The sequence below is a fragment of the Agelaius phoeniceus genome, chromosome 3, assembly GCF_051311805.1.
Source record: "Agelaius phoeniceus isolate bAgePho1 chromosome 3, bAgePho1.hap1, whole genome shotgun sequence".
NCBI classification, from domain to species: Eukaryota; Metazoa; Chordata; class Aves; order Passeriformes; family Icteridae; genus Agelaius; species Agelaius phoeniceus.
In genome coordinates this window covers 89,392,662-89,405,485 of record NC_135267.1, presented here as the reverse complement: position 1 = coordinate 89,405,485, position 12,824 = coordinate 89,392,662, and the positions used below count along the sequence as shown (strand labels likewise).

The following is a 12,824-nucleotide window of genomic DNA, read 5'->3' as shown; positions in this document are numbered from 1 at the left end:
CTGATTAAGAAGCAGTAGCATCTGGCTCTTTATCAGAAGGTGGAATTTATAAAAAAAAAATAAGTCAAGACTCATTGAAAGCTGGCCTTTTCTGACTAATCCCATCCCAGCTGGAGTCCAGTAAACACTGAGTATAAAAAGAGCTTTGGGTTTATTTCTCATGCAGAACTTTCTGTACTAGCAGTGCACTATGCTTATGCAAGCACTGGGTCTTACTAGGGTGTTCACCCAAAATGGGCAGCAAAAATGTGTCAGTGTGTGTGTTCCCAGCTCAGCATAGTAGTGCAGAACTTACCTCCTTTAACATATGCACTGTTAGGCAGAGGGAGGACTGAAGCAGCTGGTGTGTAGCTACTTATCTACAGTAGCAGGACAGGGAAGACACCTTTACATGGTGAGGAGTCCTAGCACTTCATTAGCTGCTGCTTTCCTCTTGTTATGCTGCTGTGCTGGCATAAGGGATTTTGTTCCTGTGGAGGCACAGACCTTGTACTGGTCCTCTCAACAGCATGATCCAGAGGTCACAAGCTTAAATCCCCCAGGATGAGAGGAACACTCAGTATAAACACTTGCTAAAAACCTTAAGCACAGACCTTGTTCCTTGCATGCCATTATCACTTTTGTGAAGGACCTAGAGAACAGCAGCTCTCGTGGCTGAATTCTGGAGTATGGAAAAGAAGGATTTAAAGACCGTGACTGCCTGTGACTCTTTGGAAGACTGTGATTACATTTGACAAGAACAAGAAGAAAGAGAGATTGAGTTTTTGCTGTCATGTCTGCATTAACAGCTCAAATTCCCAGCAAGATGGGATTCCCACTGTGCAAAAAGCCACATAAGTGAAAGACAGTCAGGAGATTTTAGACAGTGATAGAGGCATCACAGCCCACCTATAGGAGACCAAAAATAGGAAGAAAATTAGATGAATGATAAAGACAAAATTACTCAAGCTCAAGGCAAATCAGTAGCAAAACCCAAAACCAAGAATTAAAGTCATGTCAATACAAACTCTGCTATGTCATGCTGTGCTCTTTGAATAAAGCTGTGTTCTAAAAAAGGCAGTTACAGGGTCTGGAAGAAAGGTGCAAAGAAGATGTATTGAGAGGCATAAGTAATAGGCATTCATGCATAGTTCTACAATATCTTATTTAGCCTATGATCTGTATGTGCATTAGTTAAAATAAATAAAAAAGTAGCATCCTCAGCTGCTTTCAAAGGAACATCCATCTTTATTTTGCTCTGTTTTTGTAAAGGCTTAAAAGTAATCATTACACTTGAAAATATAATCTCTAGCAATTCAGTGGCCTTAGCAATAAACCCTCATTGTGTAGCTTTCTCCATTTGTCATAGGTAAAACCTGCTATACCATTTTGCTGTATGAAAGCCTGTCATATGCATCCCCCATGTGAAACTAGAGTATCAAAGAGCATAAATTTCCAGAAATGTAGGTATTCTTGCCAAAAACTGTGTAGCATTCCTACTCTATGGCCTGTAATGCAAACTATTTTAGTATGTAACTGAGTCTTGGAATTTTGCTCCCACTATATGTGTTGTCACACCTTTCAAGCTGTGATTTTTTTTCTGCTTCCAGCCTCACAATGCACATATCAATGCTCCTTGATAGAGGAGGTCTCAGAATCCCAAGATACTACTATTTAACTTCATGTCATCATCAGGAAGGCTTCCATCTTTTCTGTAAAGAAATGTATAGGTGACTGTAAGCAAAATAAAATGTTGGGAAGTCAGCCAGTATTTATTCAGGATACACAGTGTCTTCAAATATTTCATTACATCACTCATCAATTTACTAACATCACAGTCTCCTTATTTTATTCCTTGTCTTTGTGATTGCTTAAAGAATGCAAAGTAAAGTAAATAAATCTATTGATCTTTTAGAGAATATATCTGGTCAAGTGTCTCAGTGCACAGTTAATCTATGTTTGGATAGCTTTTTCAGTGATTTTGCAGATTTCTCCTGGAAGCCATTGAAATTCTAGGAATACATGCCCTAGACTTACCAACCTACCTCGCTTTTTCCTCTGCTTTGCCAGTTAGCTCCATTGTCTGGACAGTCTTTTTTGCCGAGGTGCTAGGAATCAGGAAGGCCAAAAGGCTTCTACACGTGTGTTTGAGGACTCACCAGCAGGTGGTTCACCACATTGTCACAGATGCACCAGCCCTGACTCCTGTCATTCTGCTGTGACAGTGGTAGAAATGCAGTTTCAGGAGAACTACACCTCTACAACTGAAAATGGGCTAATCGTGGATGTGTGCCGGGGTGTTAGAGGGAAGGTGACATGGCTGATCATGACCTTAGAGCAGCTGAGGATATCAATTGAAGGATATCAGTGGAAGCTTGCCAGTGTAATGTGAATTAGAGAGACACACATATAAAATCTGCACTGCAGAATAATCATAAGTTTTGCAACAGGAATCACATTGTGCAGGCGAAGGGTATTTTCATATGATAGTTCCATTACTTTCTCTTCTTCTCTTTCCTCCCCTTCCCAAGAAGAAATATGAAATTGTTTCTCATGAGGTTAAATCTCTCAAAGAAGCCTACCTTAAGGGAAAGATGTAGTGTAGGAATTTAGAAGTTGGCACTCTTTTCACTTCAAAAATTGCAGGTATTCTACCACAGCATAGCTAATGAGCAATAGCTCTGTGTCATAATTGAGTGCTTATGGAAGCCAGCCCTGAGGAGATTAACACGATGGATTTTGAGAGCAAAGGACTAACCACAGATGGAAGGCTGGTGCTGAGCTCCCCTAAAGTTCCTGTGAAATCTATCTCCATCCAAGTTCTGCACAGAAATAACTGCTGTGGTGTAGCAATGAGGCTATGAACAAAGGTTTGCTATATATGTAGCATTTTGCTCTGTATAACTTTAGTGCTGTGTACTCAGGGTTATGAGTATACCAAGTAGGGCCATAGAGGACAAGAGATGCACAGGGACTGCTGGGAGAGGTTCATTGCTCAGACCACGAACACAGGGTGGTTGTCAGGGAACCTGCAGAGCTTTGATTTGTTTGCCTTGCTCTTTGTTTGGTGGTGGTGGTTTTGGGAGGCTCTGGTTTTGAGGAAGACGGTGTAAAAATGATGTACAAAGGCTGACATTCTGGCCCTGGAGTCATTTAATGTTTTTGCCCTTAATTGTTTAGGTTATTCCTCATTCCTAGTTGACCCATTTCACATTCCTAAGAAAGGGAATACCATCTCAATATAAATGTGGTTTTAGTTTAGTGTATCACAAATGATCCCTTTTAAAATCCATCATTTTGTCAATTTGCTTGGTGTTTATTAAATATCTGTGTACTTCCACAGCAGGTTAAACTATGGACTGCATAGGTTGACATGCTTTTCAAATACTGTTTCACTATCTATTAACATCTTTGTTGAGTGGGGGGGCTTTCCCACCACTTTCACTTAATGTGATGTCCTTTACCTCTAATGAAAGCATAGTCTAGGAGAATGAAATCTCACTCTCTGCTTGGAAGTAATGAATGTTGTTATACTTTAAAAAGCTACTTGGATTCAAAAGCCTTCTTATCATCATAAGCTTCAGTTGAATATATTACAGCTCATGGCAAATGTGTTGTCACTGGTCCATGTGTGAATAGAGCAATTAACCTGCTGAGAAAATTTAATGACTTGTAAAGTTATTTTGATAACATGTATTTCTTACCTTCTGAAATCAGACAAGCTAGGAAATACTTCTTATACTGAAACAGATTCTCAGTACATGCAAATAGTGTGAAGAGGCATCCTGAGGATAAATTGAAAGCCAGGTCAGAAGTGTTGTGCTTCTTAGCCCATTTCCTTTAAAATATTCATACTGCATTTACTTATAAATAGCACAAGTTATGTGCAAAAGTGAGTGCTCATTATAGTTGGTCTCAAACATTTAGAAAGTACTACACCTTTACAAAAAGAGATCCAGTCAGTGGTGCAAACTGATCTCTGCCTGTGCTGTGGTTTTTGTTATCATAATAAGGAGAGGTGAAGGAGAGGACGGTGACATGTGAGGTTAGCCACATAACCTTGTGCTTCAAACCTGCTGGTTTGATGGCTGAGTTTCCCTTTGTCTTGATAAATATAATCTGAAAATTTTATCAGCAAGGAGGTAAATACAAAATGTTTGAGCTTTATCATCCTGATGGAAGAATTTCTTCTTGATGATACTGTGTCAAACATGGGAATCGCTTATTACTTACTGAAGCAAAATTCTGGATAAAATTAAGTGATACCAATACATATGAGAAAGTGTGACTCTTGCTGCATGTCCCATTCCTGCTGTGTCCCTAGAGCTGTACATCAAAAGCTGCATCAGCCTTCTATATAATTTTTTAATATATTTTTATATATTATATTGTTTATATTTAAGCAGCATATTGTGAATTTGTAGGACAATCAGACTAAAACACAAAATGCAGTCTTTTGTGGCAATGTTGTTTCCTAGCCACCTCCTCCATCTGTTTTTACCTTCTCTGAGCAGCCTCTGAAGCTGCTGGACAGTGCTAGCACAGTTATGGGAGCTGTTGAGCTTTCAGTGGACTTGAAAGGTTTTCAGTGATTTTCTGCAAATTAAATGAAAATAAGTAACAGACTAAAGAGAGAGACTTCTTAATGTCTCCAAACTGGAGAATTAATTTAATCTTTATTAGGCAGAAGAGAGTCCGCTGAGCCTCTTGGACTCATGACACATCTGATGAGTTGTCCAAGCTTTGCTGAGTTCCCTGGTTTGGAACACCCTCTGTCAGGTGACTTCTTGCAAGGATTTCTGTGGCTTTTCAATACCAAAGGGTCCCATCATTCACATTTGGTTCATGTAATTAATGGAAGGAATGGCAAGTTTTCACTTTCTGAGTATATTTTCAGTGATAAGAACATCAACTTAAATTTCTTTTTTCGCTTTGAAATTCATGTAAAGTCACTTAACAATCACTGACAGACAAGGCTGGTAATCCTCAACACTGGAAAGCTTAATAAGCAGATTTTAGTAGTGTTTTTGTTAGCTTGAGTTTGTAACTGCAGGTAGAAATTGAATGTTTTATTGAAATGGCAGTGAAACCAAAAACAATTCAGAAAACCACTGTTTAATGTGTGCTTATTACCAGGATCTTTTAATAAATATGTGAAGAAATCTGAGAATAAAAATAATATTTTGACTCAAATAACCCAATAGCTCTTTTTCCAAAATTGTACAGGCCAACTACAAAAACTGATAAAATGATGTTTTATCAAGAGATAGCCTTTTACAGTTTCTGATACCTTATCTCTTTTAATAGAATAAAACATGATTTTGACTTAAAAATTGTCATCCTTGATGGGTAGTAGTTATATGGGTTTATTAGTTCAAGTGTTACATTTAATCAAATCATGTCTCCTAAGTCACCCAGTCACTGCTCAGGCAGGAGACCTCTGAAGCTGCTGGGAAAATCAAAAATCACACTGCTGGGAAAATCAAAAATCAAGTGGCCAGCACATGTCCTGCATGAGAGATAGTCACTATTCCTTCTCTGTACCAGGGATTTTCTGCTGGTGGAGCAGCCATCTTTCTGATGAGATTTAGAAGTGGAATTTTGTGACTCTGTTCACAGGGGTCTTAGGGTGAGGGAAGAGATGAGGATTTGACTGCATGTTTCAGAAGGTTTGATTTATTATTTTATTATATATATTACATTAAAACTATACTAAAAGAATAGAAGAAAGGATTTCATCAGAAGGCTAGCTAAGAATAGAATAAGAAGGAATGATAATAAAGGTTTGTGGCTCGGACTCTCTGTCCAAGCCAGCTGGGCTGTGATTGGCTATTAATTAGAAACAACCAACATGGGCTTATCAAAGAGCCACCTGTTGCATTCCACAGCAGCAGATAATCAAAGTTTACATTTTGTTCTTGAGGCCTCTCAGCTTCTCAGGAGGAAAAATCCTAAGAAAAGGATTTTTCACAAAAGATGTCTGCAACATAATTTTGTCTTTTTTGGTCATTGCCAGTGCAGTGTGGAGTTTGGCACCTACTGTCAGGAGCTTTTGGGTAGCTGCTGTGCCCCTGCTCTCATGTAGCTAAAGACAAGAGGCTTGGGTAGTCTAGACAGAAAAAAAGGAGCCTCTGAAACCTAATGGAATTTCTGTGTGTTTAGCAGGACAGCTGTAGTTCTGGGTGTTCTTCTTTCCTAGAACTGTAGTTTCCTCAGTCATGTGAAATGGAAGAGTCTACCCTGGAAAAAAGTCTGAAAAGTTTAAAATAATGTGTCCCAGAGTCTTAGGAGCTGCAGGCTAAATAAACAGAATCCCACCCATATAATTACTGCATTTTAAATTATGCATTTAGCAGCCAATCTAAACATTTTGCCTTTTATCTTCACGATTTTTTAATGTTCAAAGTCAGATAATAGCTGCACTCTGTTTCTTTCATATATTCTCCTTACCTTGCAGATCTTCCTTCTTTTCTCAGCTTCTCTGCTAGGAGACAGGCACAACTCTTCATACCTTCATCCTGAGCCCTCATGATGCAACTGTGGCATGGTTCATGCTCTTGGCCTACAGAGTATTCACAGTGCAAGTCCATTAAAATAGCAATAGTAGCAGAAATGTGGCCAGACCTGTTTTGTCTTAGCAAATGGAGCCTTGCAAAATAGTTACAGCTTCAGGAAGAAAGTGTCTAAGTTGCTAAGGAGGCCTTCTCAAATAAATCTTTCTGATGAAAAGAAGCACTTGTTATGAGTGCTACCTTGGCTTAATCACTCACTTTTGTTCCCTGTGATTTGTTTAATCTCATTTCACCAGTTGGTTAGAGACCTGTTAGCATATCCTTGCAATCATAGATTGCTCCTTGCTTGCCCTGTTAATAAACTGGGTGATTTACATCTATGCTGCCAAAACTACATGGAATTGTTTATAAATCAGAGAAAGTAAAACCTTCTCTTTCCTCCTTTGGTCTTGAAGTCATATTTTAAGACACAGTAGGCTTTTAAATCTAAGCAAATACCTTTGCTTGTTGTTTCAGAAGTGTTTGGGATTCCCTACTGGCAGCACAGTTAGTTTTAGTCAATAGAATTTACGTTCACCAACGTTGGACTCTTTTTTAAAAGTACTCTTCTGTGCTCTGTTTCATCCAGCACCTTCCCAAGTCTTACTGATTTCTGGAATAAATAGCTATGGGGAATTAACTGCCCCTGATAGGCTTTGAGGAATTTGTCATTTTACCCTTTTGACTTAAGCAAGGAAATAATTCTTTTCACAAATATGTTCAATATGAAAACCTGAAAATAATACATATTCTATTTGTTTTCAGCTACTTGAGAGTTTATGATAGATAATAAAAGTGTGAGGGTAGTCACATTTCTTTTACATATAACTACAGTTCTGAATTTGAATTCTTCTTTTTGCAAATACTCATCTTCTTCTGCTTTAGTGAGTATTCTCATGGCAAATAAATTGTGTAAGTGTGTGAAAATACCATAGTAGGACATGGAGAACAAGAAAAATGTAGACGCAGTTGCAATGTAATGCTTTAAGAATTAAGATGGAATTTCATTCTTATTTTGCAGGTTTTGCCCAAATTACTTTGGAAAAAATCTCATAAAGTCCAAAGCCATGTCCCTCATGCCTCTTATGCAATTCAGAGTTACATGAGTCGCATACATTTCATGTCTGGTCTTTATGTACAAAGTAAATATTTTAAATGAAAAAAATATAAATATATATATGTTTGTTAAGTCCATATCCTTTTCCTTTTAATGGAATTCTGTAGATAGAGGTTGTGGATTTTTGTTTGTCTGCCCTTAGAAAGTACTTGGTTTACAAGTGGCAGTCTCTTGCATTTACACAGACCTTTATTTCCCTATGTCTATAAAGTTCTTACAAACAGTGTAGGGGAAGGTTGCTGTGACTATTTTACAACTGGGAGAAAGAAAACTGTTTAGTGTCTCAATAGAGCTGATGAATAGCACACATTTATATATATATATATACCTACATTGAAAGGTGGTATTCTAAAATATCCCATTTTGTATATATTAATATATTTATGATGTATGACTTTTTCATTTATCATTTTACTCTGCAAGTCAAATAGCTGTTCTATTTCCAGTATCATTTAATCTCAGTCATGGGCAGGAGGAACACAAAGCTCATTTTCAATGTGTCAGTGTGCCTCCATGAAGGATCACCCAGGTAATCACTAGTTTCCATGACACAAAGAGAAAAGAGACAGCCTAAAGAAAAATGTTTGTTCCAATTCCCTGAACCTGTACATGCCTGAAATGTGCTGCCAACATGGAAAATGTGAACACTGCAGGTTCAAAGGAATGACCATTGGAGAACTTTTTTTGCTGTAGCCTAGAGTTTTTCAAGTAAATGGTCACAGATAGTCACTGTTGTGAGTGTCATGAGGACAGCAAATCAGCCTCCCCAACTCTGTCTCTCTTAACACCTCTTGTCCCAAAATATGCACAGCTGCACTTTGTTGGCCCAACTTTGCTGACGGAGTGAGGTGCTTTAGACTTCTGTGGGAAAAATCCTGATGCCATTGAAATAAAGAAGAGTTCTGAGGTGGATTTCTCTGGAGACAGGATTTCACATTTTGCATAGTGCTCTCAATTACATATGGCTGCATTAGGAAATCTGTGTTGCCAATGTTGAGCTCAAGGGTTTTGGACTGAGAGCTGTTGGAAGCTTTACCTCAGTTTTTTAAACATGGATGTAGCCTTGTTTATATCATTAATGTTTATATCATTACAAGTGATAGCCTACAAGCCTGTCACTTGTAATGATATAAAGAAATGCTTAACTTAGACTTGAAACACTGGGCTGTGTTTGGGGGAAATCAATTAAACCAGTTCACTCTGTGACTCTGAAATGAGATATGATTATGTTCAAATCCAGGAGGAAACAGCCATACCACCTACTATGCCAAAGCCTTTTTAAAACTAGTCCTAATCTCAGCTTCCTGCTTTACCATCATACTGCTATTCCTTCGCCTGGCAGAGACTGTGAGTCTCTGGAACCTCATTTATAGTTCTGCTTCTGTGGCCTCTCCTAAACTCATTTATACTTCTTGCTCCTGTAGCTTCTCTCATATGTCTGTTATTATTTGTGTGAAGTAGCTCCTCTTTTATTTCAATCATTCCAGAAAATTCAGCCTTTCAGGGGGGATTGGAGAGGAGGGAGAGCACGTTTTATTTTATTGTGCTGTTTTACCATTCACCTTATTTATATTTTTCTTCTCAGAAAACCAAAAGGGATGTAAATAACTTTGATCAAGACTTTACACGAGAAGAACCAGTATTAACACTAGTGGATGAGACAATTATAAAACAAATCAATCAAGAAGAATTTAAAGGGTTCTCTTATTTTGGAGAAGAGCTACTGCCATAGACAACATTAGGCTGACGGATGAATGATGCTACAAGAAGTGATTCTGAAGACATCATCAATTTACTGAGACTCAGTAGATCAAGAACTACTTCTTTTACCCTGAGCCCATATCCCAAGTTAAAATATATATTTATTGGTTTTTTTTCCTTTAATCTTCTGACCTGAAAGCACTCTTAATTTCTGTCTCACAAAGCAATGCAAAATAATTTTGTATCAGAAATTGTGGATGTAACACACTGCCATATATTTGCAACTTTTCTTTTATTCCTAAGACTAGGAATTCCCAGAGGACAAAATTGTATCTTTTCCATAGGAAATGAAGCTATACAATTAAAAGCAATTTAGCAGACCATGTTCTGTAATCATCATATATAATTAATCTAGAAGGTGAGAACTTCTTCTGCAGTCATGGTTATGGTGAGATTTGTACTCAGATTCCTTTTGGAAGGCAAAGTCTGCCTTCATGGAGGTGTAATCCTCAATTATTAATTTTTTGTGGAGAGGTACAAACTATGAAGTTGTCCAGAAAAAGAAGCACATCACTTAAGGCTTTCAGAGAACTTCCTCATACAATATACAGGAAGCTCTTAGGAATAAGAGACAAAAAGATAACTGATATTTAAAGCAAGAAACAGATGCCACATGGATAGATATTAAAGGGCTAAAGAATAAAAAGCCTACAGTACTTTAACTCAGCTATATATAGCCATTTTTCTGTTTTTCAGACAATTTGATGTACTATCCATGTTACCAAATTTAATATCCTTTTAAATGAACCATTAATGTGACGGCAATCTTGCAAATGTTTACAGTTAATTTTACATAAAAAATTAATTATAAACATTATAAATTTGCCTTTTCCATAGTAGCTAAGTTGGTAAATAATTTCTTATTTATATTTATTTGCTCAGCAGTGTGTTACTTTTGCACACTTTTTCCATAGTACTACTGTGTTTGTTGGGTTTTATGTTTAAAATCTGAAGAGAAATCTGCTTTTAGAAGACACAAAATAAGGCTACACGTGCATTATATGGAGATGTGTTAAAAAACTGAAGATCAAACATTCACAAACTGACATTATTGAAAGCTGTAAATTGATTTTTTTTGTGTATGAATTGAAATGGTAACTCATGTGGACAATATTACTAATGTGAAGTTACCTCCTGTAGATACGCAAACAGTGTTATGTACTTATATTTCCAGGAGTACCCTGTGATTTGGTTTTGGTTTTAATCTTTTTTGTTGTTGTTTTTCTTTTTTTTTTTTTTGTGTACATGTATCGCTGAGGTAATTTTATTATATATTTTACTGGACTGAGTGAGCGGTCATTGGAATCCATTTTAATTGTTGCACATGGATTTCCAGCTGCACAAAAATATATATACTTGTGATTGGCAAAGTGGCACTAAAGAAGCTTTTTTGCCTTTTGTACAGGTGAGATTTTGTATATAGTGTTTGCTGCAAGGCCTGTGGAATTCATTGAATATAGAGGTATCAACTGCTGCATGTTCAGGCATACTATTAAAATGTTAGTCTATGAAAGAATAATTATAATAATGTCCATGTGCAATACTCTTGTATGTGTATTGGTTCAAGTTACTGTCAGAAAGATGAGGTTTTTGTTATAAAAGACGTAGACATATATTAAGCTATACTAAATCTCTTGTATAGTTCTCTTCAACTCTATTATGACATGATAGAGCTCAGAAAGAGAAAGGAATGTTACAAATCGTGGTGGACAAAGTGTGAATCATTGGCTTTAAGAGATAATCTCGGTCTCAAGCAGATGAGTTAGTTTGTGTCAGTTTTGCGTCTGGCTGCTCATAGCCTGTTACTGATGACACCATTCAGTTCCATTTTGTTTTGTTTTTAAAACTCAGGTGTAATTATTATATATATTCTTATGATTATTTCAAAATATTAAATATTATGATATATCAATTAATGTGTTGTCTGGCCTACAAGTGTAATAAGGATCAAGCCTTTAGTTTAATTTAATTTATCTTCAGTAATCTTTTGTACTGGGAAAAGACTAGCTTCTGGAGCTGAGTACCAGCACAGAAACATCTTAATGATTGCATCATCTCAATGTTTAAATCTCTTTCTCTCTTAGAAATATATTGTAGAGCTGCCCATCAATTTGTGTCTCACCACTGGCTCTGTTTATTTCTCATCACGGTTAGCTTTTGACATCCAGGCAAGAACTGATCACAATGCTAAGGCGTTCTTTTCCACGGGTGAGTAGACTGCTAGGAAGGCAAGTTATGGGATCGTGCACTACTGTTTGTCCAACCAGGGGCCTTTACACAGAGCCCTGAGCATTTCTTTTGAAGGAATAAAAGCATCCCGTACAGCTGTTGTGCACAAGCTATGTAGTCTGTATTCCCCTCTCTAACGTGAAGAAAATTAGCAAACGTCCGTATGTCGAGAGGCCTCAGTGCCCGCAGAGTTGGGTAGGATGCTAAGAGAAAAGTGAAGGAGATAGAAACTATTGCATGGGCAGATATTTCTTCCATATAAATAGTTAGATTCTCTGTCTTGGGTTTACATCAGAAGGTCTGTCTGTTACCTTGAACATTTTTTAAAGATAACTCTTAAAAAAAAGGACATTCTGTTACATTTCTGCCTGTTCTGTAGAATCTTTTCTGTTCCTTCTTTGTAAAATGAGTGCAAAATGCCAAAATTATTATTCATAATAATAATTATGAAGAATACATTGTTTTTGGTTTTCCTCCCAAACAGACTTTTAAAATGGAAATAAATTTTTTCTCTCCATAGGATGAAAAATAATTCTCTCCAAATAGGCCTAAAAATTACCTCTTTTTAAATTATGTGCAGAATAGTTCTGGCTAAATATAAAATGTATTCAGTTGGGGGGGTAGGGTTTTTTTTTATTGTGAGGATTTATTTGTACAGAATTTTTTTCTTATGGATGTAATTTGAATCTCTTGCCACTCATTAGTGTTATTTCATCGTAAACATTATTACTGTGCCAAATGTACTGTATTCAAAAGGATGTGAATGTGTATTGTTTTGGAACCTAATAAATACAATGATGTTAAATCTTATTTTTTTCCCCCAAAGTTTTCCTGAGTATTTCCTAATGAAGAAGAAAGAAAGATGAAGGATTAGTATTTTTCCTGTTATGTGTTGTACAAAATTTCGTGAGCTTGTCTTTTAGGAGTGAACATTTTGCAAAGGAAGGATTTGCTGACAAGAGCCTCACCTGTTAAGCAGTAAATACTCCAAGAAAAACACAGGTAACAGTGTGTGATCATTATTTTTCTTGGGTAATACAACACTTACCTCAAAAACAGCATGCAGGTGAGTTTACGTATTTTTTCTGCTTACTGGCTACATCATGTTTGGTGAGTTCAGACTGACCCCAGCATTCTGCTTAGCTGTGTTGTTAAATCTCATTTCAGTAGGGCACTTGGAGCACAAA

The 12,824-nt window shown here is 36.9% G+C and overlaps 1 protein-coding gene across 2 annotated transcripts in view; it reads left to right on the top strand.

The window, feature by feature from the left end:
* Positions 1 to 12,447, top strand: part of PRKCE (protein kinase C epsilon) — a 287,638-nt gene extending 275,191 nt beyond the window's left edge. Inside the window, exon 15 of one of the 2 annotated variants that reach the window (XM_054629818.2) lies at positions 9,233 to 12,447. In XM_054629818.2, coding sequence (XP_054485793.1) covers positions 9,233 to 9,379 — 147 coding nt within the window. In that variant the 3' untranslated portion in view covers positions 9,380 to 12,447. The remainder of the gene's footprint in view (positions 1 to 9,232) is intronic. The other variant, XM_077175832.1, reaches the window with a different exon arrangement.
* The last annotated feature ends 377 nt before the right edge of the window (positions 12,448 to 12,824 follow it).